This window comes from Micromys minutus (assembly GCF_963924665.1).
Source record: "Micromys minutus genome assembly, chromosome: 1".
In the NCBI taxonomy this organism is placed as follows: domain Eukaryota; kingdom Metazoa; phylum Chordata; class Mammalia; order Rodentia; family Muridae; genus Micromys; species Micromys minutus.
In genome coordinates this window covers 35,734,871-35,751,874 of record NC_137969.1, presented here as the reverse complement: position 1 = coordinate 35,751,874, position 17,004 = coordinate 35,734,871, and the positions used below count along the sequence as shown (strand labels likewise).

Sequence of the window (17,004 nt, the reverse complement as noted above, 5' to 3'; positions counted from 1 at the left end):
AGCTTCAACAAGCTAATCAGCACCTTTTCATTTAACTGATCTTCTTAAGAAGCATAAAAAAAAAACGAGGTTAAATAAATCTACAGAGTACAAGAAAGGAGCAATGTCTTCTTCCTGCCCTCAGCGCACCAGTCTTCCTTCTAAGATTCAGCTTCAGGGGGATTCCAGGTTAACAGTACACTCTAGAATCACTGTAACGGTTCACGCAAGCAGGCTTGTGTGATTTATGGAATATTTCCACATGGAATCATACTTTGTACCTTTTCCACTTTCACACACACTTCAGATCTCTTCCCATACCTGCATTTCTATATCCTCTTCCCTTTGAAGAGCCGAGGATACAGGTCTGTGCACACACCATAGTTTTAAAGTATCAATGACAACGCCACTATGAGCATGTGCTTAAGTGTTTTCTCCACTTGTGAGAGTTTATTTGTAAGATGAATTCCTTAAACTGAAGTGGGTAGGAGGCATGCTATGAACAAGATCTGTTTGCAGGGTGAAGACACCACATTCATTACTTTCAGCCAGAAAAGCATAAGATGGACAACCTTTTGAAACTGGCCATTCGTTATTCTTTGCATCATGGGAAATTTAAGTCTGAAGCTTGCAGTGGGACAAAAGAGCTGAGGAAGCACAGGAGAAACACGTCTGACTTGCTGCAAGCCCATCTCCAGAGGTGCAGAGCTTGGGACACACAGGTCCTCCAGGGAGCAGGGAAACACCACACGTTAAGGGTGGGTCCCCTCAGGAGAACCCACCTGGACCAAAATGCAAACTTACAAACAAATCAACAACTCTTCCTTCCAAATTGAGGAGGTAGTGCAGCTAAGGCACAGACGGCAGGCTGGCCTGTGCCATAGAGAGGACAGGTTTCTGGGACTGGGGAATTGCCTGGAGGCTCTGAAACAGAAATGCTGAATAAACCTCCAAGTCTGGGAAGTTTACTTCCAGGTACTGTCCAGATACAGGGCCAGGCAGTGCGGGACCTCACACATTCATGCTGGTGGGAGCAGGGCAGGATGTATTGAATGGCCGTCCTTACTGCTGCCCACTGGACAGCCTGGAACCCAATCTCACCTTCCTATTAGCTGAGTGTTTCACTTACTAGGTCTGATAAGATGAGAAAACCTAGGCAGCTAGGATTTGCCGTTTTCACATGAGTGTTCAACTCTGAGCTGGGCTCCTGTTACGATGCTTGGCCCCCTCTTCCTCTCTTTTCTTTTAATTCTTTAAACGCCATGTTTGGCATGTGTTTTGTGTGTTTGGTAGACAAATCCATTATAACTGTCTCCAAAAGTACAGCATTTACTTAATCCTTTTCGAATTGCTGTTTGAGTTCACACTGATTAATCTCATTTGGGAGGTTTTTCTGTTCAAGTTCTCTAAACATGGACACACATGGCTCTGGGCCTTTTCTTTTATTCCAGCCTTGCTAGGTCCCCCAAGCACAGCCAGCACAGATTCTGGACATATAACTATCACCCAAGGTCTCACCTGAAACTTGGGACATATCTTGACCCTCATCGACATCCATTGTCTTCAGATTATCTGAGAAAGAGAAGAGAGAAATGGATTTTACTTTAAAGCAAAAATACACACACACACACACACACACAGAGAGAGAGAGAGAGAGAGAGAGAGAGAGAGAGAGAGAGAGAGAGAGAGAGAGACTTATGCTATTTAACAACAAGGCTATCTAGCAAGAATAATGCATTTTCCTCTTCACATGCTTGCTGGAGTATCAGACTAGCACAGACCTTGATCCTTTAAAAAACAGCATTACAAAGATTTATAAAAATATCATTACAAGCACAGGAGGACCAAATTTGTTATTTATTGTTAATTTCCTACTGCATAATAACCCAAAATGCAAACTGACTGCAACAAAATTAAGCAGAAAATTAAATGGCCCTGGGTCATTGTAGGCACAGAATTCATTCTCTTGGCTGATCCATAGTTATGTTCTTTCTAATTTACTGAGCATGCATCGATGAGCCTTGAGTCAGCTTGGTGACACGCGTACAATCAGCAATCAAAAAACGAAGCAATTTGCTGAAGAATGTCTCATTTACCCAGGCAGGCTGCATATCTGAACAGCAACGCACTACCTCCATCAATAATGAATACACCTTCAGCCTGGCAGATGGGCAATGCGTGCTCCGTCCTTGCCCCCCACTCCCCAGCTCCACTGCAGGCTCCACCAGCACTCTCTCACAGACAGAGATGACAGAACAAGCCAGGAGAGGGCTCAAACCTCCTGCTTAGCAGGCCTGTGGCTGGCTCCTCATCTTGGTTTGAACTGAAAACGCCCATAGGACTTAGGACGAGGCTGTCTCACCGTGGCCATGGTGAGTGCTCCAGAAACTGCACACAGACTACCACAAATACCAGGGAGGGACCCAGAGACAGAGGCAGAGAAATGAAGGCAGTGGACTTGGCTCCTGGGCCATACCTCAGGGCACTCAGGTACCCTTGACACTCAGTAACTTGATAAGAAATCTATGGCCAGCAGAATACAGTGGCGACATCATTGAATTTGCTCACCGTGGTCTGCTGGACATTCATCGCTGTCAGCAGACTCAGGTTATCTGCTGAATCTAAGTCAGGTCCCTGGTTTTTTCCTGGGTACCGATGTCTCTTTGGCTCAGCTTTGGGCCTATGGGCCGAGGCCTGCTTTTAAAAGAAACCTGGAAACTGATGGTGGATTCCAGTTGTTTGGGAAACTGTGTAGACAGGGGCACATATATACATACTTTTATATAACACAGAATCATATGTAAGACATGGTATGTATACATGTAACACATGTTTCATATTAATATATGAAAGTATTGTTTGTTTTATATATGTATACATACACATGTCATATAGCTATATATGTAACTTATGTGATATTATATATATAATTAAAACTTTATATACCTTTTTATCATTATTAATTTTTTGGTATATGTGGAATATGTGGATGGAATACTTTTTTTTCAAGAATATTGTTAGTCATGAGGAAGACATAAGTAGCAGCCATGCTTTCTGGAGGAAGAAGGGCTTCATCTGTTTCTGAAAGGCACATCCTTTGTCTCGGTTGCAAGGATTTTCAAGGCTGATACGGAACTTAGGAGAGCAGCCAGGACCACAGGGAGACAAAAGCCCTGTCATAGTACAAATATGCTCAGACCCCTAAGGAAGGTCCAGAAACCACTGAAATGAGACAAATCAGTCCCAGAGAAGATGGCCAACCAGGAGTAGCCAGAAGCTCTGTGCCCAGAGTCCCACAGCCCTTCGGCACAAAACAAAAAAAAAAAAAAAACAAAAACAAAAAAACCCCCAAAAAACACCCCCCCAAAATCCAAAAAACACAAACAACAACAACAAAAATAAAAAACCGGTTAAAAACTGCAATAAAAAAGGACTTAGAGGAGAGGCCTGTGTGGTGGACTGGGCTGCACAAGTGAACACTGAGGCCTTATTGCTGCAGCTTTCTGGACAAACCCTCTGATTTCTGAAGCTCATCCCAAGGTCTGAGATGTTCTAATGTTGGTTGGTGAAGTAGAACTTAGTAACTAACTTCAATATAAAATATTGAGAATGAACTTCTTGTGACATGAATGAGCTTTCTTTCTTTCTTTCTTTCTTTCTTTCTTTCCTTCTTTCTTTGGGGGAGGAGGTAAGAAACTCATGTAAGTTCCACCACTTAGGATCAATCATCTTTTCTCTGTGTGTTTCTATGCTTTTCATAAAATAAGACACTAAACATATTCTAGAGGTACTGTTAAAATGCTTTCTTTAATACCCATTTAATTTAACCACTATACAGCACCATCCTTGGACTTTAATGGCTATGCAGTAAAGGCTTGATTCACGTGATGGTAGCGCAGTGGTAGAGTACAGCCAAGCTACTTCCAAGTGAACTGAAAACAAATGTTCCACCAGGGCTGTGAGCATGAGCACCTGCTCTTCTCTAAACAAGTCACCTCGTGGACAAAGGAGCCAGCTGTCATGCATCTGGGGGACAGACAAGGGAGGCCACTGACAAGTGCCTGGAGCCAGTCCCCGTGAGCGCTGTGGTAACACATGTGCATGTCAGGGTCCCAGTAGCTCGCCTCTGCACATGGCTGTTCAGCAGGGTCACTTAATGACAGACCCCCGCCAGCCAGGACACATGGACCCATGTGACACAGTCTACCTCACTTAGATTTGCATGCACATGTTGAACCCCACACTCTCTGGACTTGTGACTAGTACAGCTGCCAGCAGGGTCCCTTGCTTCATTTAAAGTTCAGCCATCAACAACATTTTCAGGTCCTTGATAATTTTTAAGCTAAGGGCTGGAGTCAGTCTATACTGTGTCCTATGAATTCTGCAGAGACTTCATAAGCCCCTCAATCGTCCCCAAACTTAAGATATGCGTCTTTCGGGTAAACACTAAAGAAGTAACCAACGAAAGCAGAGTGAGGGGAAAATGCCTTTACCCTCTTTCAAGGTAAAGTTTACAAAGGACATCCCTAAGTGTCCTGAAGGACTCTGACCCATGCTGGGCACTATGCTGACCACCAGGCACTGCTTACAAAACACCTACAAACTACCTCTTCTGCCACATGGAAGCACTACAGGGCATTTGAGGAGGAAGGGTAAGATCTAAAGGGCCAGAGAGATGTCTCAATGGTGATGCCCTCAAATCCGACAACCTGAGTTTGATCCCTAGGAGACACAGAGGAGAAGAGAACTTATTTTCACAGGTTATCCTCTGATCTCCACATGCATACACTCACACACACACACACACATACACACACACACACACACACACAGAGCCACACACAGCCACACACATACAGAGGGAAAGAGGGAGGGAAAATGAATATATTTTAAAAACTTAAAAAAGAAACACTTTAAGCTCAGTTCTGTTATGGTCTCTGAAGAGCTGTCATTCACTCTAAGGAGTTAATCACTAAAACAAATCATTAGCATCTTGCGGTCTGGGCATGGGTGTCAGGAGGAGTAAGCCTGTCACAGAAATGTGCTGTGGTGGTCCACTTAGCATAGGAAGAGCAAGCAGTCTCAGGAAGCAACCCACCAGAGAGCACGCCACAGTGTCAGTAAACTAGCTCTCACCTGGGCAGTTCTTCTAAACATGAATGCTTTTATTGTTTCTTTGGAGCAGGCAGTTCTGAATCTTGCACAAGGGGAAATAGATGCAGAGATAAGTACAGGCCAGCATGGCAGAGGCTGCCCAAGGCTGGCTCTTTAGAAGAGGGAGCAGCGAGGCCTTCCTTATAACCCCACTATCCCTCCAGATCTCTTTGCATCTCCTGTCTTCTTCATCTAACTCTCTCCTCTATTTTTGTGTCTCCCCCGAGTCCCTCTTGTCCCTCTCCCGTCCTGTCTGTTTCTCTTTTCTTCCGATTAAACAGGGACAAACAGGTTTCATTTCCTTGATTCAGACAGAAGGAATCAACACATCCCCAACATTAGAGAAGAAGCACAGGAGGAGAGGTGTCAGGCTTCAGACTGGACAGGAAGGACCCCACTGCTCTGGGGACTGGGCAGGAGGCACAGATTCAAAACTTCTGCAAACCATGGAAATCTCCCTGGGAGGCCACAAGCCTTTCCTCTTGACACACTGAGGCCATTGCCACCAGGCTGGAACCTGGCTGGCTCCAGAGAGAAGCATCCAACAGCCCTGGGCAGTTGCTGTCTCCAGGTAAGCCGCCAGGCCAGGTCTTCCTTACTGCTGGCCCATTTCTATCTGTAAGGCCTAGAGGAGGGCTTAGTAGTGCCCAGGACCACACAAGTCCGCAAAGGGTGCTGGCAGACCTACCCTCAGCAGGCATCTCTCCCTGTGGTGCCTTATGTCCTAACCCAGTGCCTTTCCCAGAATTTTCACAAGCTGAGCCTAGATTTATTAAATCAAATTTAAAAAAAAAAAAAAAAAAAACTAGATGCCAGAAACCACAGATGCCCTTCTCTGCAACTTACCCACACAATATGTCTATCAAGAGGCCTGCTAAGCACGTGGCGTGCAAAGCTTGCCCTGGGCAGGAGTGGTCAGTAGATGTTAGCCTGTTACCTGACCTGTATTATACTTTCAGAAGCTTTGAAAAATGTCCCCTGAGATTTGAAAATTGTGTACATTAACTTTTGTATTTATTTTCACGACGAATGTCCTCCTTCTCCCGAGACTGCTTATTTATTTCTCTGGGCAGTGATACTCTCAAAGGACCCTTGAGGACTTTGCCTCTAACAAGAAAAGCAGTACAGGTGTCTCTGAGGCAGCCCATTACATGTGAGGCATTTGAGAGCTGAACTGTGAATAAGCTTTCTGAGCCTGTGGACTCCCTGCCTTGCCCAACCTTTTTTGGGCAGCCTAGCTCAGAGTTCAGCAGGGAGCTGGTATCCAGTGCTGATTTGTCAGTGGGATCTGCCTTATCGCTTCCATTTTGCAGAAGAGAAGAGGCTGTAAGCACAGTGAAGCAAGAGTTTCCTGACCAGAGCTACAGCCAACAAACAGCAGAGCTGAGCTCCGCACTCCCAGTCGTCTGATGATAGTATCTGCCTTCTTCTTCCTGCTCTAAGAACTCCATAAACACATCACAGTGAGGACAAGATCCACATGTCCGAGAGACAGAGAAAGGTGCTCTTTACATTTGGCTAGAATATAAACTCACTCTTTGCAATAGCCCAAAACCTAGACAAACTTCTTCCTAACAGAACTTGTACAGAAACTAAATTCTGGTCATACAGTTACACACATCTGCCCAGTGGTTTTCTTTCTTGCTGGTAAAACTGTCCTAGGGATACTTGGGACTAACCACTTAATACTCAACAATGCTTATCTGAAGGCAGGAAGTAATGGGGGACAGGGTTGAGCCCAAGACTATCACCTATTAAACATGCCTAGGTCACAAACCTCGTTAATAAATCACATTATTCTGTGAGAGACATGTCTTTCTTTTCATATGTACACTGAGCATTTGTTTTTCTTTTTTCTTTCTTTTTTTTTTTGCAAGTTTATCATATCACTGTGAATTATGCTGTATTTTTCAAAAGGGATGCTCCAAGAGAAAGGGCAGCAATATGAAAGGTCTTTGTATCTCCTCAGAGACCTTCTAGGTTTGTGTAACAATTTGACAAAACAGGTTGGAAGAACATAAAAACTTCTGAGCACTCCCATTTCATCTCTGGTTCTTTTCAGTTTTCAAAAATTAGCTGCCAATCTACACGTTTTCATGATTATCTCCCAGAGCTTTGGTGGCGCAACAAACAATGAAAAACACAATTTAAACAGGAGCATAGGAATCCGATTTAGCGTTCACCACGCCCCTCCTCCCACAGCCAGCTAAGCTGCAGAAGGCCCCAGCAGTTTGTTCTGTGAACCTTTGTCTCCAGGGCAAATCACTCACATGTGCAGCCCTGGCTTCACATTTTTCCCTCTGTGGGAAGAAACTGATATGCAAAAGAAGAAGGGTCAAAAGGAAATGAGGAAGTCTGTTAAAAATACAGCCAAGGGGCTACAGGAACACCTCAGCCAGTAAACACTTGACAGGCAAACAGGAGGACCTGAGTTTAATCCCAGGAACGCTCAGAGAAAGCCTAGCATGCAACTGTAATTCCAGTACTGGGGAGGTGGGGACAAAAGGTCTATGAGGCTAGATAGACAGCAAATTGAGCCAGCCAGGGGCAGACTCTAACCTGGAAACATAAGGGGAGAGACTGAGGGAGATTTTCCTTTATGACCTATGACCTCTACACATACTCATGCACACCATCACACACAGGTGCGCGCGCGCACACACACACACACACACACACACACACACACACACACACACACACACACGGGGAGAGAGAGCACACAAAGTAAAGATTGTTTTCTAATCAGAAGGCATGACTGAGCACCTGTTCTGTGACATGTAATAAAAAATGGCGGAATAAGGTACTGTAGTTCACCCTTGTAATCCCAGGCACATGAATTTGAGAGCAGCCTAGGCTACATATGAGTTTATGAGTTTTAGGCTAGCCTGGGCATTGGGATGAATTCCCAGGCTAGAGTAAAAAAAGGGAAGATGTTGGATATTACACAAGAAAGGGTATTTTAAAAACAGAGACAATGGAATTGGGGGTGAGAGGCTCACACGTGTGCTGACATGACAGTCAGTGGTGCCTTGGCTGTCTTCTCCCTCTGGCAGGCCATGTCCACACAACCCACTCTCAGCCCCTGAGGAGAGGCATGCAGTTGCAATTAACATGCTCTCTGATTTGGACCATCAACACTGGCTACTTCTTAAGTGGCTTCTTCAGATGTAAGCAGCTATCCACACTTTATCATCTAAGGGAAGACAAGTCCAAGTTGAGACGCATTGTCTTCTGCCCTCTTACTGTGGAAGACGATTATGTATGGCCCAGAGTAGTGTGATGAAAAGGATATGTAGCACAAATGAGACTTGTATCTTTAAAACACAGCAACGGCTTCCACAAGACTGATCCACACAGATAATTCCCGAAGCGCTGACAGTTTGTAATCGTTATTGTGATTGTTATGAAGAGAACCCAGTTCTTCCAACTTCCTATTCCTTCTAGTTTAAGAGATAAGTACAAACTTAGAACTTTGTTTTTAAGTCAGTAAGAGAATATGGTGTCACAAAAAATACAACATCTCACTGTGACTTTTGGCAGTGAAATTATATAGACATACAAGTAAATTCTGTCAAGTGGATCCTTGTAAATACAACCTTGAAGATGAATGTGCTAGGGGAAAACCAGTTGTATGTCCATAGCACTAGCAAAGTGCGCCTCTGATGTGCGTGCTTCTGCCATGCTATTCTATTTTAGCTAAAAGGGCTTAGCTACAAACTGGGTCAGTTTGTTTGCCAAAGGCTTTATTTTCTCTGGGCCTAAAGAAGTTAAGCCATGCAGAGCTTCATAGAGCTATCCTATTGTTTGGAAGTCCTTGGATGCAGACTGACCCAGTGTAACCGAGGAGGCGCTCTGACTTGACTGTTCACTGTGATATTTATTAAGGACTTCCTAGGTCCAAGCATACATTGCCTTTCATGTTACCTATTGTCTCAGCGAGATGGGGCACTGCTCACCCTTCAGGTCAGCACCAACACCGAGCTCATGTGACAAACACTGGCCTTTTATTTTTTTTTAATATGAAAGCCCACTCTGGTACACCCCAGCTAGCTGTATTAAGGAGCATCTAGTCTTTGCTCCAGACAGGAGTAAGAATTACTGAAGGTCTGCTCCTTGTCTCTCAGTTAGGGCAGGCCACATGGACTCTGTGGCCATTTTCCCAAAAGTACCGGAACTGAGGTTGGTGCTATTGACAGCACTTATAAAAGTCAACTATGGTCACGTAAAATGAAATAACTTTTTGTTTTAATAAAATCTACTAAAATATTAATTTGTAATGTGTTCTTTTTTTTTTTTTTTTCAAAACTATGTTCACAGTATTGCAATTTAGATCCAAAAACTGAGTTCCCTAAATCACGTCATGGTCTTTTAAGGGCTTTGGTACTTTGGAAAGTTATCTTGCTCACCCAACTTCTACTGGGAAAGGGAGACTCTTGTAGTGTCTATAGAAGGGAAATCAGTATATGATGACAACTACGGGCAATAAGCTTGACAATGACAAAAAAAAAAAAAATGCCACCTGGCTATCTGCATTGGCCTTCCAGTTAGATACTAAGAAACATCTACATTTCTTTATATAAAAAAGTATTCTATGGTATGGCTCAGTAGCAGTGTCCCCTGATCCAGACTAGGAAGCATCTTCAAGATAGTCATGCCAATACCACACATCATGAACAAGATGGAGACCCATGTGAGACATGTGTCCACTAAACCCAGGTTATCTGGATGGATTTCATAATCCTTCACCTTCAGCCTGCAAGGTCCTCCTGCAAACCCAGGAGACAAGGGTCATCAGCTGAACCTCATGGAACCTCACAACTTCCTCATTTGTATGGTTACAAAAATCGGCGTGTCTATTTATAATCGGGCAGAAACTGCGCTGTAGAAAGCCAAACACAGGGAAGCTCGGTTTTCATGCCTGCGTGGACTGTTCTGCAGTCTCCCAAGGGACAGACAACGAGTTTTCAGTGCTCCAGGTCTTTTTCAGCTCATTACGTTGACAAAAGTCTTGTGTACTCTTAAATCAAGTGAAAAATCCTTTAGATTCCATCAAACACATATAACCTGACGGTAAAGCACCAACGCATTCTTGGTAGAGAAGAACTAGAACTTTCCAAACCGTGTTTTAAAAAGTAACTGCCAACCTTGGCTCAAAGGACCCGAGGCACTGAACCGCTGGGTCTCATTTGATGAAGCAGGAGACACAATTTGCCTTTACTTTAGTTTTCTCCTCTACCCAAAACTCAGCACAAACAAGGGAGAAAAGTCCACCTTTTATTTTATTTTTTTCAGGCTAAAAGTGGGGCTCGCACTAGGGGTCCGATGGCTCTCTGTAGTTTCCATTAAGAACACTGGGGCACTTTTTAGAGTGTCTCTCACATAAGCTCACAAAAGGTCAACTCCTCATTTCCATGTCTCTTAAAGATGATAAATTAAACATTTTTTTCCCCACTAGGTCAAAGGAACGGTCTTGTCGAATTTTATTTGTTCCAAATTTACCAGTGAAAATGTGATACAACAGAAAATGATCTAAAGCTGCTGAGGTGGGTCCTCACAGAATGCCTAGCATTGGCAAAAGATTATTCCAAAGCACACTGTTCGTCTTCTAACAGTTTGAGCATAACAGAAAATTCCATAAAGTGTAAGTCAGTACGGAATCTTAAAAACGAAGTGCGTGCTTCACACACACACACACACACACACACACACACACACACTTTATATATACAAGGAGTTTGAAGGACATTCTTTGTTAATTGGTCGTTCCAGTAATTTAGCCGAAATACCACAGACTGCAGAAAGAGAAGGAACGGGTCTGAAGCAGCACGGAAGGAAGCCTGAGAGACAGGGTCAGATTTCTCACCAGACTGTAAGTCCCTTACACCTAACCCTCCACCCACCATCTTAAACTTTTGCTTTGGAAAATGGCGGCAAGTCTCAGATTTGCTGCTGAGGTGAGCTGCTCGAAAGAAAGAAAGAAAGAAAGAAAGAAAGAAAGAAAGAAAGAATGAAAGAAAGAAAGAAAGAAAGAAAGAAAGGAAGAAAGAAAGAAAGGATTAATTGCTGCACACTCCATTGAGAGAAGATGAAGAAAGCTCTTTTACTCTAATTAGGGCCCATTTTAAGCAATTCGTTAAGCCATGGCCCCGTGCCACAAGCCATCAGGAGGTGGGGCATGGGTCTAACTTGAGAACTGAACACACAGATGGAGCCTAATCATGCTCTCCATCACCCCAAGACAGGGAGCTGGGCAGGGGCGGCAGGGAGGCACTCTGGATGATGGCTGCTCACCAAACCCCCCAGCAGGACATGGAAGGAACACAGGCTACCTCAAGCCAAGCAAGCACAACAAGAAGCCAAACCATGTGACACTCACCAACAGGCTTGTGCCTCCCCAAAGCCAAATGAGAGCTGTCTCTCTCTGCCACACAAATCCAGACTTGGTCCGAGTGCCCTCTGAGTGGCCACTTGGGAAGGACCCTGGTCCCTGGATGAGCCTCAGATCCCTTTTCCTCCTCTTCCAAGGTCCCAGTCCGGCCTTCGCACACCACTGGGGTTCAGAAAAAGATAGAACCAGCCGCCAAGTATGCAAAGAGGGAGGGAAGCTAGGTTTTCTCTCAGGGAAGCACACACAGGAAGGGAGCCTATGCTTCCTGTCTTAACCAAACTGAGTTCAGAAATCATTCGGATGTCTGATTTGTCAGAAAGAGAGTGGGAAGGGGTGTGCTTTTCGTCAACGGGAATTATGACTTCCCCGTGGCAAGACATGGTCATGGGAGAAAAGCAGCCCCCTGCCAGGTCTACAAAGAAGACCAATTGCCTGAATGCCTGAGACTTGGGTTTTCTTTTTTTACCCCCTCCTCCCTTTTAAGAACATTTATCACCAGCTGGTTGGCTGAAGGCACCTTGGTATTCACTTATTTTATTACAGTTTAAAATATGAAAATAGAAAAATGCCAGTGAAAATAACTTGCCAGTTGTCTTTAGATCGTGCCTCAGCCAGCTGTGTCCCTTTGAGACATTCCCATAAAGAACTAGAAGGACATCCCCCAAACCTGGGAAGATACCCATTTCTCCTTTTACAAGTATATTGCAAATCATATTTTTTGTTGGCTAATATAGTTTACTTATAACATGTAGTAGTACTGTGTGCAAAAATGCTTACAAATGCCTTAGCATAATTTTTATGTTATCATCCAGCTGATAAGGGCCGAGTCAAGCAAACATTATTGAAGAGAGGACACTGAAATTCTAAGAACAGAAGCATTTGTGCCAGTAATGGCATGGAGAACCCCGAGGTTTAAAGCCATTTATTAAAGTAACAGGAATGAGGGGAAGCAGTGGTTTATGTGAAGACTCAGTGTGAGCATCTCTCATTAGCATCGAAGTGACCCATCCTAAGACCTAGATTGTTTTTAAAGTGTCCCCCTTTTTAAAAGCAAAAAGCCAAGATCTCTTTTAAGATGTGAAATGGATTTCTGATTCTCTCCCCGAACCCCCAGGAGAAATCACTTGTTGCAATCACATGTCATGTGTTTTCCTGTGAAATGTAAGGATCACATAGCACACTGATGACATGAAGTTAGCTGAGAGAGCTCCGGGAGAGAAAGCGGTTCTGTTCACAGGTTTCTAGCCAGAGAAAGAGCTACAGCTAAAAGGAGGAGCCATAGTGTCCTAAAATATTTGTCTGTCTTGAAATCAGGCATCAGGAACCCAGAGGCTTTTGGTGTACTGTTGGAGGCTGAAATCACATCCCATTTTCCTCGGAACAAGGCAAGTACCACTTATTTTATAGAGAGACTGTTTTTAAATGTCAATATTTCAGGGACATAATGCTCTTCACTCTAGCGATGATGACTCTTGACTAACTGCAGTAACAGTACACAAATGTGCAAAACTTGGTAAGCACTCAAAATTACCTAATATTATAAAACCAACATTATGCCCCAACTTGCCATTCCAGAGAAATCATTTTATATTTTAAAAAAGTAAAAAGATGAAGGAAATTAATTTCCCATCTCAGGTGTATTTAATGTTAAAACTTCTCTCATTGCTGCTTTCAAGCCTTTCTCAAAACATGCAATGTGTGATCTGTGCATGTGCAACCAGGTGTGTGCACACATGTATACATGTAATTTATTTCCTATATATTTATATAAATAACCCCGACCTATCTATCCATCCATCTATCCATCTATAATTCTGTCAGATTTCAGAGGTTCTGACATTCTCCTGAACAATGTGCTGTTATATTAACTAAATATGAAACACATAAATTCAAATCAAGAAAAAAAAACTTCATCAAACCTAAGAAACATCATTCTTACACTCAGCCTCTAATGAAGCAAAGCGAGTGTACCAAGGGCCTATGGCCCTGCTGGGCTTTAGCTCTTTTGGACTCTAAATTAACTGGGATCCAATTTTTCAACAACGGAACAACCACCATTTGCTTTCCCTTTAGGAGACAGAACACAAACTTCTCAAAAGAGTCAAATGTCACACTCGTCCACACTTGCATTACCAGTCTCTGTCTGCTTGTGATGCTACCATGGTGGGCTATTATTATTGTGATGGCTTCTAAATTTGGGGAGAAATTTGGGTCTGGCCCTTCAATTAGATCACCAAAGAATTATACAAACAAGTTCTTTGGAATTTCTAAACTCTCGGTTTCAATGATCACCATGAGCAAGACCTCCAAAGCCACCAGACTTACAGCATTTTGGCCATCAGTTTGTGCACTGCATGTCTGGGAAGAATGTTTTATTCTACGATAAAAAAGAAACAGCCATGTATGTTTGTGGGGAAAGTTGAAATTATGCATGTTTTATCAAACGGCTTGTATAGTCAGTGAGGTGCCCCACTGTCACTGACACGGATGTGCCTACATTATGTCCTCCACAAGTTCTGTGTATCATAGGGTGCTGGTCCAAGTAAGCAGATGAACCTTTTGTCACGGATGTTGGTCCCCGTCTAAATTTTGAGTCATATACCAAGTAATTCGATTTGTCACTGAAACATTTTGGACATGTACTAACATACTATGAATAATGTCTAAATTGTTACTTTGAAAAATCTCATAAAAATAGAATGAAATCAATCTCATAGAACAAATATCTTCAAACAAAGAAACTGAACCAGGCTCTGGGATTTTTCTTACTGACTTCACTCCCCTCTCAATTCATAACCCAAACGAACCAATCGTTAAAATCATTTCAATGTCTTAAAAATATATTATACATTTTCAATTTTAAAAATTCTTCTACAGGTAGGTTAGGCCAATAAAGGGCTATTTCCCTAATACCACTTTGGTTCTGTAAGTTTAAAACAAAGCAGCTCAGAGATGAAATAGGTTGTCTGCAGCAGGGAGAGAAATTACTCGTGGGTTACTTGGGCAAAAGCACACGTTAAAATTCACTCTGGGTGGGCTCCAGCCCGAAAGAAAATGGAAACTGCTTCTGACTCAGACCTTTTGACTCGATACGCCTTTGAGTCACCAGATGCCATATCTTCCACTCCCAAATTAGAAGGAAATCAAAGGCTCCTAAGATTCCTTGGGAATCACCAGCGATGCTTCGCAATTTTAAAAAGCACATTTCAAATAATTTGCAAGCGTCCTGATGCCTATTTGATAACAGGGTCTCCCTGTGATAGTTTAACGACCTGGTATCAGACAGTGCGATGAGAAAAAGTACATCCTTTTTTTTTTTTTGTATAATACTCAGATCATTTCTGCTTCACACAAAGCAAACTCAGACAGGATCTTATCAGTAAAGCAAACAGCTCTCGCTTCAAAAATAAGGAAAGTCTTTACCTATGACTTTGAAAATGCTGGCTTCTGTAATCTCGCTAGATATGTCGATATAAGCCTAAACATAAAAGCAGGACATGCTCTTCGTGGGACCCCGGGCTACTCAGAAGTGCCTCAACTGGCCTGGTCTCGCACCTGCAGCCCCAGCCTAAGACAGAGGCTTTGACCCCAGTCAAAGCTCTCACCGTCCTCAGAAAGGAAAAGATAGACCTGAGCGACCCGGACACTGGATTTCGAATGACTTTTCCTTTCTTTCTTACTCCTAATTGAAAAAAAAAAAAAAACCCAAAAATCTACCAGTTACCCCCAAGTTTTCCTACTGAAATTTAATTCGAAAACACTCACGTGGATTTGTGCGCCGCGCTTTGGGGGCCAAGAATAATCCTGGGGCGCGAAGTGCAGCTGGGGATCTGGGGGCTCCTGTACCCCGCGGGACCCACCCGGTCTCCACCTGCCGCGGCCGAGTGTCCCGGGATGGGCTGCACTGCGCCGGGCTGCCGCTGTCGCCGGCCCCGGGGCGCGGCCGCGCGGGCAGGCACTTGTTAGAGTGCCCTGCTAAGTTGGCCGCGGAGCAATTCCCAGCTTTCTTTCACAATGACTTCCTCAAGTTGCTCACTCGCATTGTTCCCCATTTCTCGCCACACTCCCCGCCCCCCGCGGGCTCCGACCCCGCTCCGAGCCCCGGGCCGCCCGCCTGTCCCGCACGACAGCGCCGCCCCGCTGCCGGCGCACCTGGCCCGGGCTCACCGCGCCGCCACCTGCGGCCGCCCGGAGCGCGCGCCCCTCGCCCCGCACTGTGCAAACTTTGGGCTGGCTCACGCGATCCGCCTCCCGCTCGGCACGTCCCACAGCCCACCCGGCCCGCGCTCACGCCACTCGGCTTCGGGACCCCGGCGGGGACGCGGAGCCGGACAGAGGAAGACACTACTGTCCCGTCCTCGCGTCCGCCGCCGGGTCCCGCTGGCAGACGGCAACTCCGCGACCCGCGGGGCTGCGCACACAAAGTTTGCAGCCGCACGGGGCTCGGGCCCGGCCACCGCGGGACCCGGGGCGGCTGCGGGCACCGGCCGTACCTGCTGGCGCCGCCGGCGGCTGAAGCCCGCTCGCCCGCGCCCGGCCCGCTCGGCGCGCTGCCGCCACCCCCGCGCGCAGCGCGCCCGGGCCCTCCCCTCGGCGCCAAGCTTCCTCATTCCAGCGCAGCATCGCGCCGCTGCCCCGCGCGGGATGCGGCGGCCCGCGCTTTGCCCGCGGGCAGGTCCGGCTCAGCCGCGCCACCGCGGGACCCGCGCTCGACCCGCAGGAGTGCGGCACGTGCGGGGCCCGCGGGGAGGGGGAGGGGCCTCCCGGCCGCAGCGCCACGCGCGGGACAGCCGGGCGGTCGTGACACAGGCTCACTCGCCCAGTCGGGGGACACGGGGCACTGTAAAAACACTTTCCCTGGTGTCTAAGAGCAACCGCTGCCTGTCCACAGCCGAGACCCTGAAACTGGGACCCCTGGGCTCCCGCGTTCGCGCTCAGACCCCATGGTACTGATGCCCACCCTAGAGGGTGGGAAAAGTTGATCCAGTGCGAGTGAGGAGAAGGTTCAGTTCATTTTCCCAGACAACCAATGGAATACCTCTCGCGTCTCTTCCCTCCCACCTGCTCACAGCAGAAGTTAGGATGCCGCCTTCCATCCCGGCCTGTGTGCACGCGCCAGCGTGGAAGGGGTCTGTGGGCAGAGGTGGGAGCAAGGTAATCCTGCACCACGCTCCACGGCGCCGCAGACCTCTCCCTGGCGTGTCAGGCACAGAGTGCCTGCGTAGAGACAGGACTGCAGCCTCTGAAGGCGCACCCTTCACACTCTACATCACCATTCAGATTAGCTGGGCCACACCCGAAGGGGGCCAGACAGGCGTTAACCCTAGGCACAGGGAGAATCTTGAATTCCACAGACACAGCAGTGTCCCTGTTTTAGCGGGGGAGGGGGGGGGCTTTCCAACCCTCCCCCCCCCCCCCCCCCCCCGCAGTAAGGCATAAAATAAAACTCTGGAGTACCCTTGAGAGGAGGGCAGGCAGCT

At 45.9% G+C, this 17,004-nt stretch overlaps 1 protein-coding gene across 25 annotated transcripts in view; it reads right to left on the bottom strand.

The window, feature by feature from the left end:
- Positions 1 to 16,620, bottom strand: part of IKZF1 (IKAROS family zinc finger 1) — a gene marked incomplete at both ends in the record, with an annotated part of 82,640 nt that extends 66,020 nt beyond the window's left edge. For 14 of the 25 annotated variants that reach the window (XM_080916730.1, XM_080916733.1, XM_080916735.1 and 11 more), the window contains one exon: positions 1,498 to 1,537. In XM_080916730.1, coding sequence (XP_080772856.1) covers positions 1,498 to 1,537 — 40 coding nt within the window. Of the gene's footprint in view, positions 1 to 1,497; positions 1,552 to 16,562 lie in introns of those variants that run through there. The other 11 variants (XM_080916711.1, XM_080916722.1, XM_080916729.1 and 8 more) reach the window with 2 other exon arrangements.
- Between the last annotated feature and the right edge of the window lie 384 nt (positions 16,621 to 17,004).